The sequence below is a fragment of the Raphanus sativus genome, chromosome 5 (assembly GCF_000801105.2).
Source record: "Raphanus sativus cultivar WK10039 chromosome 5, ASM80110v3, whole genome shotgun sequence".
In the NCBI taxonomy this organism is placed as follows: Eukaryota; Viridiplantae; Streptophyta; class Magnoliopsida; order Brassicales; family Brassicaceae; genus Raphanus; species Raphanus sativus.
Genome location: NC_079515.1, coordinates 38,860,058 through 38,878,599, shown reverse-complemented (window position 1 = coordinate 38,878,599; position 18,542 = coordinate 38,860,058). Strand labels below are relative to the sequence as shown.

The window sequence follows — 18,542 nt, the reverse complement described above, 5'->3', positions numbered from 1 at the left end:
TATAGAAAAGCTTATCTTCAATCACTAGGCTGCCGTATTGGGTAGTACTTCAAGCCATTTAGTCTACATAACTTGACCTTTTTGATTTGTTGTTTGTTTATTTGTGCATTTGCGTATAGGAAAGGGATGTTGATTAGATTTTTGTATAGATAAGCACAGTCCTAGATTTTAGAAAGTTTTGTATTGTCGAGTTTGTTTCCAGTTTAATATCGGTGGTGTATATAACTACAATAAGAAACTGAAACTTTCTTGCATCACTATTCACTCGTGACTGTCTACAGTTATTTTTGTTAAGGAAACAATCACAATTATAATGTTACTTCAGCAGTATCACAGTGGCAAGTTAGGATCAGAATTAATTTACCAAAATTAAGAACATTTTGGTATAATGTTGTTTGGCAGATGAAACTGTCTTTGTACTTTCTATATTTTTGTGATTATATTGTTAACTTATGGTTTTGCAGAACCAGGGTCCAAAATGGTCTAAACAACTATTAAATTGCTTGCTTGAATGTTCATAAAAAGTTTAGTCAGTTGTATTGGTTATAAGTTCTAAATCGTTTTTATTATGTATAATCTACCATTTCAAAAAGAAAATGATCTAACTAATAGTTTTTTTTGGGTTTTAAGTCACTGCACATTGGCTGTGATAGATATTTTTTTAACACACACTTATATTAAATAAACCTCACAAGAAAGTTAACTTATAGAAGAAACACCATTAATTACAAAGGGCAGTTTTTGCCAGTAAATCAGAGTTTAAAGATGTAAAAATGAAATACATAGAAAATTTTCAAATACGGAAGATGATATTTCGATATTCCGGACAATTCCGTAAATTCTATCGATGGTGACTTTGAAGAGGTTAATCTAACGAGTAATTGACAGTCTGAAATTTTTTATATTTTGTTGAAATCAGACAATAATGCGTGGAAAAAGTCACACAGATGGACTGCTAGAACTTTTGCAATCAGGGCGGAAGGAGTTTAGTCGAAGCATTTCGTTCCATGCTGAGTAACTGTAGTAATAGATCTCGGTTACTTGTTTTAGGTGATATATTTCTATAGAGCTAATGACTATCCCTTAGTTTGTGAACACTGAAATAATATTCTGAAACATAAACTGCAAGTTAATATTTAATTTATAGTAGTATATTAACACTATTTTGAAAATTTATAGTTCAGAAATTAAATATAAAATCAGTGTAGACTAAACAGTTTAAGAAATTGTATGTTATTTTATGCATGGTATTGTTTAAATTTCATTTAAAATATTCAAAAGAACAGTTTTAAAAAAAGATTTATATATAAAAATCTGCAGATACTATTATACCAACAAAAGAAAACAGATACTAATAGTCTTATATTTGTAGATATTTCTTCATTTTCGTTTGGAAAAAAAGCTATATATATATTATTTCTCCAAGGTAACAAAAAAAAGTTTCGTTTTCACAACTTTTTTTGAAAAATAATTTGGATCTTATAGCGTCTGACGTTCAGTTACTTAGACATGCGCGTGAGATAATCTAGAAGTCTATTTGCGAGCAATAAAATCACTTAAAGAAGTCAAAATGTTCTGGTCATGAAATGACCAATCTAACGGCAACAGAAAGCAGTAAGCTGATAACCAACGGTTTAGATGTACTCCAAAATAACTGTCCACTAAACTGCTGACCAAACTAACCCGAAGGCTCCTTGAGAGTAGTAGGTAAAGCAGCCCATTCTCTTCATAAAGTTCAAATTAACTTTTTCCACTCAGTGAGAATTTAATTTGAACAACAAAAGCCAAATATAATCAAGTTCAGTTCATTTAGTTACAATTTGATTGACTCTGGTTATTTTTTTTCAACAACAGGTTCATAGTTGTCTAGTATTTTAAATAGTAGATTATTAAATATCCGTATGGTGTTAAAGAAGCTATTAAAGGTTCTTGGTAGATAAATGTAGATTTACCATGCCACCGATGGAATCAATTTGGATATGTTACATATTTGAAACTATTAATAAAAACCTCAAGATCTTGCACACCAAAAGACATTTCATATCAAATACGAATAATCAAATTTTGAACTTACCTTTAGTAATATAAATATAGAAAAGTGTTTATGATTGAGACCAAACTTGAGATACTTCGTAAGCTATTGCGTATCAATCTGTCACTTCACTGCAAGAAAATTAAGCTTTTCCGATTTGTAAAGTTGAAAAGTGAAAATTAGTCAGCCCTAATGAGCACTAATAAAAGCATTTCTGCAAAAGAAGTTTAGAGTAATAGTAATGATAATAAGCTAATAAACTTGTATACTGAAATAAAGAATAAAAATGGTATATGGTTTGACTTGGACAGGAATGAGACACATGTGAACAGCTTTGAAGATTATGTTATTCTCCAAAGGATCTTTGGTAACATCCCCTCCTTTCTTCATCTACCAAATGTCGGCGAGCAAAATTACTTTTCTTGTTTCTCTATAAGTATTAAAAAAATTTCAGTGCACATAATTGTAAAAGTTCAAAATTACTTTAAACTATAATATTGAATGGATTAAGGCACGTAAACATCCTTGTCTTGCCTGTTGCATGACGTTTGGATAATATAATATTGTTGGGAGTATTTTGATTAGTATACAAGAAAACTATACAGGTACTTTCGTTTTTCTTTCTTGCTGGCAGAAACTATACACAAGTATTTACGTGTTTTAAATGTTGCTATTTCAGTAATAACAACAATTCAACCAGAGTCTCGAGCCAATGGCAATGACGAAATCTATAAGCACATCTGAAGCTTTTAAATCATGCGAGTTCAAACTTCATCTTAAAACATGCAAATAAACTCCACAAGACATTCATAGTGGCATCTTCATCCAAGGTTTATCTGTTATTTCCAAAAACTTTTTCCGACATGAAAACTGAATACACAGAAAACACTGACTCATAAAGATTGTAGAATCATTTTCTGTGGATAAAACAACAGAAATAAAAGAGATACAACATATAAAACCTTTATTCTTTATGTTTTTTCATATTCTGAAGCTTGAGAGTTTTGTAGCCCATCTTGATCTGAGGATACCTTAGAAAGATTTTAAAAGGTCCAAGGAACAAGTCAACAACACACATATTCTAAAATGATATTCCTTATCCAGACAGCAGCAAGAAGATTAGATACCTCAAAATCTTTTAATCTAGTCTTGGACGTGTTGAATTGATGTTTTTTTTTTAACTAAAAGGGTTAAACCCGGGTCACTATTGGAACCAGACCTAACCTCCTGGGGAGTCGCAAGCCCGCGGATGGACTTCTTCTCTTGGGCATTCAAATAGGTCCTAAAGTATGGACTCATATCCGCGTTAGGTGAATAGAACAATGTGACTTAGTTTCGCATAGCAGGAGGATCGAACCTGAAACGTGTTAGCGTTCCAGGCCCGTCCACTGCCACTTGACCACAAGGCCCGTTCTTGAATTGAATTGATGTTTTCTCCTTTCCAAATTCCATGAACACGAATAGCTTTACTACCTCAAGATTATGCTTTGATTCCTTCTTATCAAGAAGCATATATAAATTTCATAAAATCAAATGCTCTAATAAAACAACAGCCTTAAGCAACCAAACCATATTCCAAATTAATTATCTCCAGAGAAGCATATAGATTAAACAAACCCTCTTCGTTCAAGTTACAAATTACAACTCATGATCAGAAAAATAGAATAGTACTTATAACTTACTCTAGACTCTAGGCCTACTCTAGATATAGTTAAACGTGTCTAGAGCGATTAGGACGGCCAACGTGAGAAGATTGTGATCAACGTAAGAAAAAACCCATTATGGTATGTAACGAAAGTGGCCAATCTGGTCCAATAACAAAGAAATGTACAGTTTCAAAACGGTGTGTGTTCTATTTAAAAGGCCCAATCTGGTCCAAGGAAACAAAGAAATGTACACTTTCGTTCTTTGTTATTTAGTAATGGCAAAAAAATCAAAGGACAAAAGTCACAAAGCTATATTGACCGATCAAAACTCCTATTGTATTTCACAATATTAACGTTATGAAGTATTATCAAGTTAAGAAAATATATATTATCAAGTGTTGACTCAAATGATAGTCCCGTTAAAAGTGAGATACCTTGATAAAAAGAATAGTGTAAGCATAAACATAGCGGCCTAGAGGGAACGCATCAAGATTTGTTCCTATTGGCTATTTGAGAACCAGTGGTTGAAATACATTGGTACATTTCAGCTTAAAATATTAGTGGCATCTTTAGTTTTGACCAATGGCATGCCCTCCACGAGCCGATGTAGACATGTGAACTACGATTAAAAATGATTGCATGATTACATAGATTAATAGAGAGAAATGAGGTGTCCAATGTCAAAAAAACGGTTGATGCTTGAAGGTTTAACAAAAATGGTTGCATTAAAAGAATTTAAGAAATGGTAGCTAGTGTCACAAGCAGTCGTCTTTCATAATTGGAAACAGAGGAATAACCTCATTCATAACAGTGTTTCTGTGCTGGTAGCAGTTGTCTTCAGGTGCATTGACAGGGAGATGAGGAATATATTTTCCTCAAGAAGATCAAACAAGCTTTTTAATTCACTTATGCTGTTATGGTTGCAATAAGTGGCAATGAAATCCATGGGGTTGGATGTTGTTGATTCATCTTGTTTTTTCCCTTCTTTTTTTGCCAAGATGTGTCAAATTATGATCTTGTTTATGTAAAATCACTTTTCATATATATGATATTTACAATTTAGCAAAAAAAAAAAGAATTTAAGAATATTTAGCAAAAAGAAAAATAAATTAAGATTTAATTTAATAAAACCAAAAAAGGTTCCTCCATTACTCATATTTTTATTTGTAAAAGGCCGGCTAACATTCAAATTTTGTATCAAATACATGTCTAGGTTAAGCATTTAGTGTAGTAATTTCCGAACAAAGTCATCTTTTTAACAAATAGGCAGTAGGCCCTAGGTAGCAGTAGTTTCATTCCAACATGACCGACATTTTCACGTCTTGAAAAAATAATCTTTTAGGCTTGGTTTTGGTTAGCTGACGTTGGAGTTTGGTTTAAGTTGGTTGGATTGGATACATGCATCTCTAATTTTCAACTATTGATGAGGCTTCAACTCTTTTATGTTTTATGTTTGAAGTTTGGAACCCTGTGAAGCTCGGCCGACCATAGTCTCAGAACACGTGATGTGTTATCCTTTCTTAAACTAAGTCCTGGATCAATTACTTTTATTATATAGTATTGTGTCTTTATTAGTAAGGAATATCCGAATCTATATCACTAGAGAAGAGCACCAAAGTTCCGAAAACCACAATGATGCTTTTATGCCGACCAAAAAAAAAGAGATGCTTTTATCCAATCGAATGGACCATGTATCCCGTCGTAACATCTTAGCGCAAATGTGTTTGTTCCATGGTTTCAGTTGTTGTGAAAAATAAGTATTCATAAATAAAATCTGACTAAAGGATATACACAAACTATATTCTAAAGTTTACGGTTCAACTCACAACACACAATCCAAGTCGTATGGTACACGTCTAACGCGCTGACATTGAATTTTCTTAGGCCTCAGTTTACCCATATCTCCCCTAACTTACGTGCTTGCAAATAAATATTTGTGTTCCTTTATCTAAGGGTACATAAACAAAGAAAGAGTTTCGTGTGAATCATATCATCACATAGTTTTATTATTGAATACGATTTACAAAGTCAAATTTTTTTTTAGCTTTTCTGTACAAAGGTCAGCTAATTAACAACAGCAACAACAAGAGCTGACATTCATTTATTCACACAAATATGAATGAAACAAACGGATTATTCAGAAAACGAGCTTTTCAAATATTAAAGCAACGAATCTTTTTTTGTTTTTTTGTTGGGTTAGCCGAATGTCTTCTCGGTGCTGTAAGTCATGTACAAGAAACCATCTTCTTCCTTGAAAGTATTGTACAAGGAGTCCATGCGAGCAGCTGGAGAGAATCAAGACAAGAGTTATCTATTAAGGGCTGTTTTATTATTAAGAAAAGGCTTTAACATTGGGTACCTGTTTGAGGAAGTGTGTTCTGTACAAAAACAAACAGAGCTTTAGATGGATCTAACTCTAGCCTAGTGCTTAGCATGTGAATGAAATGTCCAACAGTCATGTCTCGTGGGACCAAGAACCTGCACACATCAAAACGTGACTCATTCAATTAGTGTATATTGATATATATTCACTTTAATCCAACAGGTTAGGTGATGACACAAAAAACTCACTTGCTCTTCTCCATGTCAGGGAGGTCTGCATTTGAATATTTCTCAATAATTACCTGTAATGATGAATCCACAGTAAAAAAAACATGATAATGCTGAAATTAACCATGTAAGACTAAAAAACAAATTCTAAAGACACAATTTGACTACGAAAAAACTAATAAATATCGATTTAGCAGCTAAAACTCTTAGATAGATTAGATCTAAAAGGCAACATGTTCAAATCCCAGGAAGGGCTTACGGACACATCACATCTTAGTCATAAAAAAAAAGACTAAAAAAATAAAAAGGTTGACTCAATCATTAGATGATGTAGAGTTATAGATGATCAAGAGAATAGTTGACATCAACAATCTTGTTTTATTTGATTATTAAGATAAAAAATAACATAATCTTTCTTTATCCCCACGCCAGATCCTTAAACCTAGAATTTGATTCGAACCCTAGGAGATCCATGATCACACGGCAACTCAGAAACAAACAATGATCTCTAGGCATTTAATCAAAACTAACCGGAACTCTATCTGGATATTTGGAAATGATGTTGCTCGACTCTTTCAATCTCTCATCTGCACCATCCAACAACAAAAAAAGGCAAAGACCGATCAAGATCTGCTCACATTATGTTTCCGCGGGAAAAAAAGTCAAAAACAGAATTAACGAGAACAAACCAGCGGAGAATTGATCTTTGAATGACTTGACGACGATCCCCATTGTAGATTTTTCGGAGGATGATTACGATCACGAAGCTGTTTTTTTTTTCTTTTCTGTGGTGGTTTGCTTTGATTGTTGAAGAAGAAAGGGTAGGAGAGAAAGACAGATAGGAAGATGAGAGAGAGGCTTTATAGAATAAAGACAAGTAGTTACCGCAAGGCTGGTTAAAGTTGACATTTCGTCTCCCTCCGACTTCTTGGCCAAGTCAGGCTTTCTTAATGGGCTCATTGTCTTATTTGTTAGCCCATAAGTTAATGGACCTTATATCTGATTTGTTTAGATTGATTATCATTATTGTAGAAGTATTTTTAAGAAAAAAATGCAAAGAAATTACTAACAAATGTATAAAAATCAAAGAAATTACTAACAAATGTATAAAAATCAAAGAAAAAACGTTTTCTTGAAGTAAAATTAAATTCACCGGAATAATCTTTTTTTTCCCTTTTTCATTTCAGTAATTTCGTTATAACAGAAAGCCTTCGTAGGGTCGGTCGCTGGTTACTAAGATGAATTAAAGACACTAACAATATTGACTAAACAGACTTTCCTAAATTAGAAAGTCTCTGTTCTCCTCCTCCTCCACCTCCTGCGGCGGTGAACCGTGGACTGAGAGGAGCTCTTCCAGCCGGCGACCTTGGACTACTCTCTCCTCCTCCTCCTCCTCTGTAATCACTTAAGCTCCGTATATACACTTTCTCCGAAACTCTTGGATTCTGAAAACTCACCACTCTCCTCATCAACTCCACTCCACCCGCAGGCGAACCTCCCGCCGATCCACATCCTCCGCTACCACCACCAAGCTTAATGCTGCTCACTCTCCTTATCTCTCCTCTGCTTCTCGTGAACATCCCGTCCATCACTTCTCCACTGTCCGCAAACGACGTCGCACGGCTCACTTCACCTTCCTTGATGCACACCAAAATAATAAACTTTATTTAAATGTTCAAGAAATCGTTAGACGGTAACTATACATGATTAGTGCATGTTGAGTTTATTTGATTTTCAAGAAAGCTCTAAAATTTTATACAACGAAGAAGAATAACAAGAGAGTTTATTTACTGGTTTGAGGTTGAATGATAAGAGAGCAGGTGCTTCTTCATACTCAGCAGCGTCCAAGTCTTGAAGATGAGCTCCTTTGAAGAAGTTAGGCAGCACGTACTGCCTCACCGGAACAAGAAACATTATCATCAACGGGAACAAAACACCAGCCACCGGAACCCACGTGATCCCAAAGCAGACCAGCAAGTACCCCGTCTGAAACAAAGTGAACATCGCCATCGTCTTAAACGGTACTGTTTCAACAAACACCGCATGGTTATCCTCAAGAACTCTGCAAAAAGAAAAAAATATATATATTCTTGTCTGAAGAAAGAAAAGGCTTTTGATGATGATGTTGTTTTACTTGAATCTCCTGCTTGGAGCAGTGAAGAGAAGCACAATCCTCTCCCAGAACTGATTCCCTGGGAGGCTTTCAATGGCCATGTAAGCAAAGTAACCCCAAAGAACCGAACTCGGGATCCTTTTGATCAACGGCATCGCTGCAACGCATCCAGCAACCAACATAGCTTGAAGAAAGTTGCTTAGTCTTTGTTCTTTTACTTCCACTGGCAACACATTCTCCACTTCTGTCTCCACATCGAACACCGCTTCATCCACCAGCGTATCTGCGTTTGCTAATCCTAAACCCTTCTGCATCTGTGACTGTTTGAGTCCCTGAATCTGATATAATTCAGGAATGAGTTAAAAAGTCTGTAATGAGTTATAAACTGATGTAGATGATACTAGGACACAATACCCGAGAAGGTCCTTGGTGTATCAGAGGGCTTTGCATCTGCTGGTAAGCTTCTTCCATGCTTACATAGACTTCTCCTAGAGTTGCCTTGTCCCTGATGCATTTGCGTGCAGCTGCCACGAGTTTGTTTCGTAGTAACTACACACATCAACAAGGCCTTTAAAGAAACACAGTGAGGCCTTTAAAGAAACAGAGTGAAGTAATAATAACAAACCTGATGTTTCAGTGTTGCTAAGCTTTTAGTGTGCATTGGTGATTGTGGGATGACACCATTAGATGGAGGAATCCCAATGAGACCGCATAGGATTGTCTAACAGAAGAAGAGTTTCACCATTTTAATTTATTTTGTAAAAATTAAATAAGCAAAATCAACAGAGACTTCATCTTTACCAAGAAACCAAGAAGAAGCAGATCATAATGGAAAGAAGGTGGCTTTCTAAGATTGAAATCTTCCTGCTGTGCTAGCTGCGAAGCTACGCTATGGTCAAAGTAGTAAAGAACAGCGATCATTGAAGCTGGAACCAATGCTAAAAGTATGTAAACAACAGGCACATCCATCATCTCCTGCAACAGTTTGATAAATATGAGCATTAATAGTAATAAGCAGAGAGGAAACTGATCAAGTACCTTAATGACAGTCCAATTCTCATATGCACCAGGGGACCATGGATTAGGACTAACGAGACGTCTTGGTATCCCTTGAGGAACACTCTTCCAAGGTATGTATGATACACAAGTCCACACTACCACCATCACTGGCACACCATAGTCTGCTATAAACCCTCGCAACCATTCTGCAATCACAAGGATATAGTATCAGTGGTCTTGATCGCTTCATCATTGCTATGATAAATGAACAGTAAAGGTTCCTTTACCAGCACCAAATCTCCAAGACCTTGCTTTACGGCTTTTAAGTGCGGTATACAGAAGTCCAAAAGACAAAACTAAACCGAACATTCCATTTGCAAACACCCAAGCAGGTTGGAACTCAGCTGAACTAGGATTTGTTCTTCCAGGGACACCAAACTCATCCACAATGCCCTGTAAAAAGGTAAAGAGTTTCAAACAAAATGGCATTATAAAGTTGTGACTGTAAGCTCTTAGTACTTACTCTAATGGCTTCTTGCATGAAAAGCATGGCTATTAAGATACCAAAGAGTTCACCAGCAAGTCGAGTAAACCGATTGATAAAGGAGCAAGCTCCTAATACAGCTAACAAGAACAGTAATAGCCCCGTCCACAAGCAAACCCTTCAAAAGAAGAAGAGAATGATGAATACTTCTTTTTGTTGTTATTATGCAAAGACAAAGATTTGGAGTTTACCATCCAGTCCACGCAAGAAAGAGACTAGACCCCAAGTCTTGTCTATTTTTAGCGAAGTTGAACATGAAGGTGTACATTATAACAGTAGGCTCTGCAACACCGAGGATCAACAACGGCTGGCCTCCTATAATGGAGTGTATCACTCCACATAATGCAGTTGAAACTAAGGTTTGAACAGCTGTGATCTTCCCATCTAGCCAAGTTGCAAAAAGAAACAAAAACATACAAGTTTAAAGTTCTCTTTTACTCTCTCATTAACATTAAAGATAGTAGTAAGTGTAGGAGCAAAAGTGTGGTTGTTGTTGTACCAGTATCTCTCTCCAACTGTTCTCCAAATGTGATCACAGGAATGGCAGATGCAAAGAATATATAAGTTGTTGGTGCCAGAATCCTAGTTTTTTTTTTTTTGCATAAACTAAGATCAAACCTCATCTCTCTCAAGTATAAGAAAAAAAAAAGCAAAAGAGAAGAGAAATGAAAGTACCTGAAACCAGCTTTGAAACCACTGATCCAATCATGCTTGTAGCATCTGAGTCTCCCTTTGACATCATTCTTTATGCCCTGGAAAGGGACAAAGCTCTCTGCCTCTGCCATTTAGATTTGGTGTCCTGCTACAAAGTTAAAAAGAATTAGAGCAAGTGAATGGTTAAGACAAAGCACACTATTAACCAATATTAGAATGCTAAATCCAACTGATTCAGATTTAGTACTTTTCTAAGTAGCTGAAACTGGTTTTTACTCTGAAAATACAAAAAATAAACAAAGAGAAATATAACTATTTTGAATGGGTATATTAAAGTGAATATTCAGTTTACTAAGAAACCTCAGATCCAAATATGAATATCTATCCAGGAAAGCTAAAAAGATGTACTCAAAGCCTTGATTGCGGTTGTACAGTAGATTTTATTTGGCAAAAAGGAGAAAACTTTACAGCATATTCTTACTGGAAATCTCAAAAGAAAAATAAAAAAGCTGGTAAAAAGAACAAAAAGTTAAACAGAGAAGTACGAGACATGGGATCTAAGCTTGGATTCAAGAATGGATCAGAAAGAAAAGAAAAAAAAAGAACACTTACCAAAGACAAAACAGGTTAGAAGTGCCCAGAAGAAGAAGAAGAAGCAAATGTGCAGCTTGCGTTCTCTGCTCTTGGCCTCTTCAGGAGAGTTGTGAGAGATTTTTTAAACTGTTGCAGATTAAAAATGTTGAGAGAAAAATAAGAGTGAGAGTGATGTTGAGATCTTTATGGGAAGAGAGAGAGAGATGAAGAGATGTTTGTCTCTGTGTTTCTGCCTCGGGTTTCAGACAGACACAGCTCGTGATTGGTTGGTAGTTTGTACACATTTGTCTAATAACGCGGCATAGACATGTCTCTGTTTCACTTTTTAATTAATGTTTTAATTAAAATGAATCTCTGCCTTTTGTTTAGTTAAGTTGATTCATTATCTCCTTCTCTCGACCCAAACAATGACATGTGCTTATATCAAAGAGAATTTGGATTTTGGTACTGATATTTCCTCGGATAGATGATTTGTAATCTTTTTCGACACACACAGTCTCATCCTTCCTGATAATGACTATTCACAAGATCTTATTCGGTTTTGTAATTTTCTTAAAAAAATGTTTTTAAAAAAAAAATGTTTTTGACCTATATTTCCAATAAATATCTCCTTTCTACTAGTGGCAACTAAACCAATCAGCCTCGGTGTTTTGGGATTCATATGGTAAGAAATAGAGAGAACGTCCATTAATAGAATGTCTTCTTCATCCATAGATTTTCAATAGATTTTTCAAAATACCATTAATTAAAAATTATATGTAGATATTTCAAAACTTGAGATTTTATTTTTGCATGAGTATCTCAAATTTTATAATATATAAATTATTTCACTATTTTTAACATCTATAAATTGTATGACGTAATTATTTGTTTATTGTGTTTTTAGAATTTTATCTAAAATTCATAGATGAGGATGATCTTAATACGTGTTAAAGCAATTTGTATTTCCGTAGATAATGTATAGCGAAAATGTTTCAGTTTAGGTTAATGTTTAAGTTAATATTACGGTCTTCAAAATTGTAGGTGAAAAAGTTTAAATAAAGTGAATGTTTGGTCTCCAAAAGTACATAAACAACTAGGGGTTGGCATATGTACCTAAATCAAACCAAACCAAAATTCACCAATGGAAATTCGAAACGTATTATATAATAACTCGAATTGGTATAATTTTTTAATACTGGTATATATATATAGCCCAAAACAGACTAGCAGGACTAACAAAATATTACGTTCTCATATTATGCATACTACGAGAATTAATTGGTGATGCTTGTTACGATATTACGTTCCTACGTTATCTAAATTTAGTAGTAAAAAAAATGATGACACACTCTTTACGATACTATCTTCCCATGTTATGCATATTGCATTGTCTACGTTATTACGTTCCCACGTTATGCATAATAAATACTAACAATGCAGTGCAGTCCATCTATATCATCCCATATGAATCAAATAATATAATACGATTCCGCTTGAATATAAAAAGGCTATTTGAGTAAGCCTCTGGCCAGCGCCAAGGAAGCCTCGACACGTGAAACCTGGCGACGCAATATCATTGGTTCACTCCACATTCCTAGATTCACGACGCAAAGGCATCGGTTTACGCAATGCCAACTACTTTAATTAATGAAAGATGTTCAAAATACATTGTATATATATTAGATCTCTCTAACCATTTTACCATATCTTCAAACTTGGCTGGAGAATGGCATTTGCTTACTCCACCCTAACCTACTGGCTCGTGAACCACCCCTACATCACCAATTTCAAGTGGACCGAAGGTGAAACCTTTGGCTCCACCGTATTCTTTGTAGCCGTTGTAGTCTCTCTTTACCTCTCTGCAACATTCCTTCTCCGACATGCCATAGTTTCACTCCCCTCACTCGGTCCCAAAATTCTCAAACCAATCACAGCCGTTCATAGCCTCGTTCTCTGCCTTCTCTCCCTTCTCATGGCCATCGGTTGCACTCTCTCCGTAGCCTCAGACCCAACGGTGCGTTCGTTCCACGCCGTCTGTTTTCCTATCGGCGTGAAACCTAAAGGACCGCTCTTCTTCTGGGGTCAAGTCTTCTACCTCTCGAAGATCCTCGAGTTCGTAGACACACTCCTCATCTTACTCAACAAATCATTCCAACGGCTCTCGTTCCTCCACGTGTACCACCATGCGACGGTTGTGATCTTGTGCTTCATCTGGCTCCGAACCCGCCAGTCGATGTTTCCGGTTGCGCTCGTGACGAACTCGACTGTCCACGTCTTCATGTACGGTTACTACTTCCTCTGCGCCGTCGGATGGAGACCCAAGTGGAAGAGGCTGGTGACGGATTTTCAGATTGTGCAGTTCTTTTTCGGCTTTGGCTTGTCTAGTTGGATGTTGCCGGAGCATTTCTTCGGGGCGGGTTGCTCTGGGATGTGGGGACTATATTTCACCGGCGCGTTTAATGTCTCTCTGTTGGTTCTCTTCTTCAACTTCCGCTCCAAGAACTACGCGAACAAGACTAAACTGTCTTGAATTGTTGAATATTCTGAAATGTTGAGCTGTTAGGTGTGTTGTAGTTACTTGAAATGATATTTGGATTGTCTGGAATTGTTTTATTATGAATAAGATGATAAAATATGTTAAAAATGTAACATTAATCATGGAACGGCTGATTTTTAGATTCTAGTTTTTGTATCATGACTAAAATGACAAAATATATCGAAAATGTAACATTAATCATGAAATAGCTTATTCATAGATTCTAAAACGTGACATTAAGAGTTGTACACTGAGATTAGGCTAAAATAATACACCACTAAGTCTGTAACTAATCATAGATTGGATTTAATATATCTAGTTTATGTGTTTCTAGTTTGTAGTCCGGAACTTTTGAAGGTAATTGTTGGTGTTTACATAAACGATAAAATCATAAAATTCTCAAATACATTACAAACTAACTCTCCATAATACAACAAAGTAAAACGAGGAAAATTAAACAAAATATGAATAAAGAAACTCCAGCCAACAAATCTAGGAAAACCTCCAGTTCAATAACCAAACATATTGGGATGAATAGTGATTTCTTCATTTTGAGGTGTTGAAATCATTCTCTGTTTCGAGTCTTGGCTTTTAGGGTTCATCAACTAAAGCTGGTTTTACCTCAGACTCGACAACACCATTCCCTTGTCTCTCACACAAAGGAGCAGGGTACACGGTTTCAGAAGCAGCAGCTCCTACAATGTCCGGATTCACGACAGACTCAGCTGGTGGTTTAATATCAAACCCAGAAACACGCTGTCGCCTATCCCGTCTTTCATAAACCGGACTAGGACTACGGCTATAGCTTCTGCTTCGTTTATGAACACTACGCCTAGGGCTGCGACTCCTTGAGCGTGACCAGCTCCTACTACGGCTACGACTATAGCTCCTGCTGCGGCTCCTGCTATAGCTCGGGCTACGACGTGGCCTAACCAAATCAGGACTTCTGCTACGGCTTCTACCTCTTCTGTTATCAAACCGTCCACCACCTCCACCACGACTAAACCCTCTACCACCACCACCACCACGACCAAAGCCTCGACCATCCACATTATTATTACCAAACCGACCAAATCCGCCTCTACCCACATTCATACGACCAGCATCAGGACCAGGAAAACCACGACCACGTCCAAATGAATCATCTCTCATTCCAAATCCGCCACTTCGGCCTCCAAACCCGCCACCACGCCCACCAAACTCACCTGAAGAATCCCAACGGCTACCACCACCACCACCACGGCCAGAGTCAAAACGGTTTACCATACCTCTTCGGTCCTGATTAAAACCCGGACCACCGCCTCCTCCACCACGCATTGCAATGTCCCTCACTTGAGGTGGTACTTGCTGGTTTGCTCCTTCCAGGACTTTGATCAAATCAGGTGCGTGTTTCCAATCTTGCTCTGTAAAGAAAGTGAATGCAACTCCAGTTGCACCCGCTCGACCAGTTCTCCCAATTCGGTGGACATAGTCTTCCACACCGGTTGGAAAATCGTAGTTGATCACAACTCTGTAGTGGTATAACACAATCAAAGGTAAGGAAGTAATCTTGATAACAAACAAGTAAATAGATATATGTAACAAGAACTATTACAACAAACCTTATGTCTTTTATATCGAGCCCCCGGGCAGCAACGTCAGTAGCTATCAACACACACGACTTCCCGCTGCGGAACTGGTTAAGTACCCAATCTCTCTCACCTTGAGATTTGTCTCCATGGATTACAACAGCACCAAAATTACGTCCAACACTGCGTGAAAGATGGTCACAAAGCCTTTTCGTGGCACAGAATATTATAACTTTTGAACCTCGTTCTTGCGACCTAAGGATTTGCTCCAAACGCCTCTCTTTCTCCATTTGTGGGACAACTTCAACATACTGCACGAATAAGCATGGATTTAGTAACCTCATCACAGACTTATGTTATGTGGAAGGATGTCTAAGAGTGATAAAGAATGGTTTAGGTGATCATCACCTGCGTTATCGACTTGTTTGCAGCTAACTCATCTACGCTGCCTATGTTAACTTGGACAGGGTTCACAAGAAGATCACTTGCAATTTTCCTAACTTCTTTTGGCCAAGTTGCAGTATACATAAGAGTCTGTCTCCTCGGAGGTATTTCATTCACAATCTTACGGATTTGGGGTTCAAAACCCATGTCAAGCATTCGGTCTGCCTCGTCAAGCACAAGGAGGGAAATTTGCTGGAAATCAATCTTCCTCATCTCCAGTATATCATTTAGGCGCCCAGGAGTTGCCACCACAATATCAGCTCCTCGTTCCAACTCTTGCAATTGAGGACCCTTTGGAGCCCCACCATACAAGCACTGGTAACCAACATATAGATAAGTAACCAAAAAAACAGGGAAAGCTCTATCAGCCATGATGACAAAAGTCAAAGGGACTCGAATAAAACTCACAGTGCATGATATTCTGGACGACCGGCCAAACCTAAGGGCTTCATCTTGTATTTGTGTAGCTAGCTCTCGAGTGGGAGCTAAGATCAAAACCGTGGGGCCATTGCGGGGGTCATTACGACAGTGCCTAAGAAGAGTGAAGGCAGGGATCAAGTATCCCAACGTTTTACCAGAACCAGTTTTTGCAATTGCAACTATATCCCTGTTCTGCAGAGCAATTGGCCATGTTTGAGCTTGGATCGGTGTTGGCGATGGAAATCCAGCAGAAAGCAACTGATAAACAAAGTTACAAACATTAACACACTATATGCATACAGAACCAACGCCATAAACGAAGTTCATAAGAAAACTGACCTCTCTAAGTAATTCAGGTGGGAGACCACTAGATTCAAATGTGATGAATGGGGCTGGAATGTTCTCACCCTGCACAAGAGCGATAGATTTTTGAAGGCGGCAGAATATATGAGAAAAGCACAAGATTTAATACTATTCTAAAATGCTATTACTTATTCCAGTTGAAGTTCGTCCAATCCCACATTCTCAGTAGTTTTATGGACAAACATTCACTGAAACAACAATTGCAAAATATTACAGAACATTACAGCTTAAAGAACTTAACAGACTAGGTAAGGCAAGCAATCAAAGAATACGAACTTACAGTTGTTGTGATTTCATGTTGTTTTCGGTAACTTTCAACAGGCGAAAGATGGGAGAGATCAGGAGTTGGGACAAAGTGAGGCCTTCCTGCGGTTGGAAAAGCTGGACCAGCGTGTCCGTATGTTCCATGCCCTGTCTGCCCCATGACGGGATCAGCATTTACAGGTGGACCGCCACCAATCCTTATATCCTGCATAGTATTTTAAATTGGTTCCTTTCGTAAAAAAATGACTCTTCAGGAAGAGATATTTGATAAGATAAAGAAGTGATCATCTGCAACTAACCTTAGGCATTGCTGCAGGATGGAGTGGTTGTGCACCTCTAATCGGCCCTTCCATTCTAGTGTGACCGTAGGAGTCATTCCCAGGCCTAGATTGTATATTATTCTCATAGGTATTATTTGAACGGAAAGGGGAAGCATGAGACTTCTGGTGCAACATATGGTCCATGTGATTTGGAGGTCTAGGTCCATGCTGCTGGTGAACAAGATTAGTCCCTGGCTGTTGAAACTGTGTGACTGCAGCAGGATGTTGAATGTTTGCTTGAGGAGCATTGTACTGCTGAGCTGGAGCCAAGTTTGCATTTGTTCTTTGTGATGATGCCTTAGCCTCAAAGGCGATATTTTGAGATGGCGAACCCTCAGAATTTTGCAAATGGGGTTGAGAAAACCCAGTTTTCTTACCCCCATGGAACTCTTCCCCCTCCCTCTTTGGAGGCAGTGAGTTGTACTCTTGCTGGCTCGGAAACTGCTGACCCTGGGGACCCATCTGAGGTGTCTGATGCGAATTTTGAGTCCCTTGTTGTTGCATGTAAGGACGATAACCCATGTACTGTTGTTGTGAATGTGGATACTGATGGCTCATCTGCTGAGGCAACTGTGAATGCTGGTTCTGCATTGCTTGCTGCTGCTGCTGTGGTGTTGGCTGGTACGCTTGTTGTGAAGGATGCCCATGTGGTTGTGACGTCATGGATTGGCCCTGCTGTTGGGAAAACTGTTGACCTGATTGTTGAGGCATCTGCTGGCCCGGATGCTGCTGCTGCTGCATCATCTGGGGCCTTCCATGTTGAGATGGGAATTGCTGAGGCTGTTGTTGTAAACCATGTTGCTGAGCCACATGACCAACTGGTTTTGCTTGTTCAATCTGACCTTGATGGCCTTGTTGTACTGCAGAAGGTACAGGAATCTGAGCTAGCTTCGGAGGAGCTCCAGCTGGCAAAGGTGGAGAAGGTCTTTCGTATTGAGTGACGTTTGTTTCAGGATTCCAGTAATACAAAACGCCGCTACTTCCATCGATAAGTCCCTTCCATGGTTTGGGAAGAGTGGGATCCTCTGGAGCATATCGTGGACCAGCAGAAGCTGGAGCTGCTTCTGCCGCGGCCATATGGCAAAGCCTCTGCAAACAGAAAAAAAAAAAGATTATCATGTTACCATCCAAAAGCTTTGATAAAATTATCATGTTCAAGAAACTCAAGCTTTCACACTATCAAAGGCTAAATAAATACACAAACGATTCATCAACAAGATGGTTAAGCTCGGCTCAAGTGCACAAAATCAAATCATTCAACAATCGATTAACATCATCTAAGCTCCATGAGACCGTAACATGCCGATAAATCCAACAATCGCCAAATTTAGGGTTTGAGAGATACACTTACATAAAAGGCGCCGCTTGTGCGATCCAAAGAAGACGAATTCCTCCGGTGTCAACCAGAGAGAGAACGTCGCTGCAAGCTAGAGACTATAGTAGAGACAGAGAACTGGGTTTCGGCGTTTTGATGGGAAGTAGTGAGGCTGGGGTTCACGAAAGAGAGAAGAAA

General features: G+C 37.9%; 4 protein-coding genes across 5 annotated transcripts; 1 reads left to right on the top strand and 3 right to left on the bottom strand.

The window, feature by feature from the left end:
- Window positions 1-5,649: 5,649 nt before the first annotated feature.
- LOC108859568 (autophagy-related protein 8h) lies at window positions 5,650-7,077 on the bottom strand. The gene is made up of 5 exons (XM_018633478.2): window positions 6,918-7,077; window positions 6,760-6,815; window positions 6,250-6,302; window positions 6,038-6,156; window positions 5,650-5,963 (listed from the first exon to the last, which is right to left on the bottom strand). Exons 1-5 carry the CDS (start codon window positions 6,958-6,960, stop codon window positions 5,875-5,877), a joined length of 360 nt encoding a protein of 119 aa, XP_018488980.1. The 5' UTR covers window positions 6,961-7,077; the 3' UTR covers window positions 5,650-5,874.
- Window positions 7,078-7,376: 299 nt separating this feature from the next.
- Window positions 7,377-11,391, bottom strand: LOC108863403 (probable boron transporter 3). Of its 2 annotated transcripts, none has more exons than XM_018637816.2 (13): window positions 11,151-11,391; window positions 10,560-10,686; window positions 10,384-10,466; window positions 10,076-10,268; window positions 9,864-10,002; window positions 9,628-9,793; window positions 9,380-9,546; window positions 9,143-9,316; window positions 8,967-9,062; window positions 8,756-8,890; window positions 8,363-8,679; window positions 8,020-8,290; window positions 7,377-7,865 (listed from the first exon to the last, which is right to left on the bottom strand). In XM_018637816.2, exons 2-13 carry the CDS (start codon window positions 10,667-10,669, stop codon window positions 7,494-7,496), a joined length of 2,223 nt encoding a protein of 740 aa, XP_018493318.2. In that variant the 5' UTR covers window positions 10,670-10,686; window positions 11,151-11,391; the 3' UTR covers window positions 7,377-7,493. The 2 variants fall into 2 exon arrangements, with proteins under 2 accessions (XP_018493318.2, XP_018493317.2); XM_018637815.2 differs by having other exon boundaries at window positions 10,560-10,683; window positions 11,151-11,390.
- Window positions 11,392-12,815: 1,424 nt separating this feature from the next.
- LOC108858974 (uncharacterized) lies at window positions 12,816-13,712 on the top strand. The gene has a single exon (XM_057011001.1). The coding sequence runs from the start codon at window positions 12,841-12,843 to the stop codon at window positions 13,642-13,644; it is 804 nt and encodes a 267-aa protein (XP_056866981.1). The 5' UTR covers window positions 12,816-12,840; the 3' UTR covers window positions 13,645-13,712.
- Window positions 13,713-14,038: 326 nt separating this feature from the next.
- Window positions 14,039-18,541, bottom strand: LOC108862406 (DEAD-box ATP-dependent RNA helicase 40). The gene is made up of 8 exons (XM_018636520.2): window positions 18,381-18,541; window positions 17,009-18,118; window positions 16,726-16,914; window positions 16,422-16,490; window positions 16,071-16,340; window positions 15,627-15,977; window positions 15,252-15,529; window positions 14,039-15,160 (listed from the first exon to the last, which is right to left on the bottom strand). Exons 2-8 carry the CDS (start codon window positions 18,104-18,106, stop codon window positions 14,242-14,244), a joined length of 3,174 nt encoding a protein of 1,057 aa, XP_018492022.2. The 5' UTR covers window positions 18,107-18,118; window positions 18,381-18,541; the 3' UTR covers window positions 14,039-14,241.
- Between the last annotated feature and the right edge of the window lies 1 nt (window position 18,542).

Coding starts and splice junctions, on each gene's coding strand:
- LOC108862406 (XM_018636520.2), bottom strand. CDS start 18,106: ATGGCCGCGGCAGAAGCAGCTCCAGCTTCTGCTGGTCCACGATATGCT. Junction 16,915..17,008: donor ATCCTGCAGCAATGCCTAAG/GTTAGTTGCAGA, acceptor AATACTATGCAG/GATATAAGGATTGGTGGCGG. Junction 15,530..15,626: donor CAAACAAGTCGATAACGCAG/GTGATGATCACC, acceptor TTATTCGTGCAG/TATGTTGAAGTTGTCCCACA.
- LOC108858974 (XM_057011001.1), top strand. CDS start 12,841: ATGGCATTTGCTTACTCCACCCTAACCTACTGGCTCGTGAACCACCCC.
- LOC108863403 (XM_018637816.2), bottom strand. CDS start 10,669: ATGGCAGAGGCAGAGAGCTTTGTCCCTTTCCAGGGCATAAAGAATGAT. Junction 10,003..10,075: donor TTTCTTGCGTGGACTGGATG/GTAAACTCCAAA, acceptor CTTCTTTTGAAG/GGTTTGCTTGTGGACGGGGC. Junction 9,063..9,142: donor TGCTTCTTCTTGGTTTCTTG/GTAAAGATGAAG, acceptor TTCTTCTGTTAG/ACAATCCTATGCGGTCTCAT.
- LOC108859568 (XM_018633478.2), bottom strand. CDS start 6,960: ATGGGGATCGTCGTCAAGTCATTCAAAGATCAATTCTCCGCTG. Junction 6,816..6,917: donor CAAAGATCAATTCTCCGCTG/GTTTGTTCTCGT, acceptor TGGATGGTGCAG/ATGAGAGATTGAAAGAGTCG. Junction 6,303..6,759: donor AATATCCAGATAGAGTTCCG/GTTAGTTTTGAT, acceptor TCATCATTACAG/GTAATTATTGAGAAATATTC.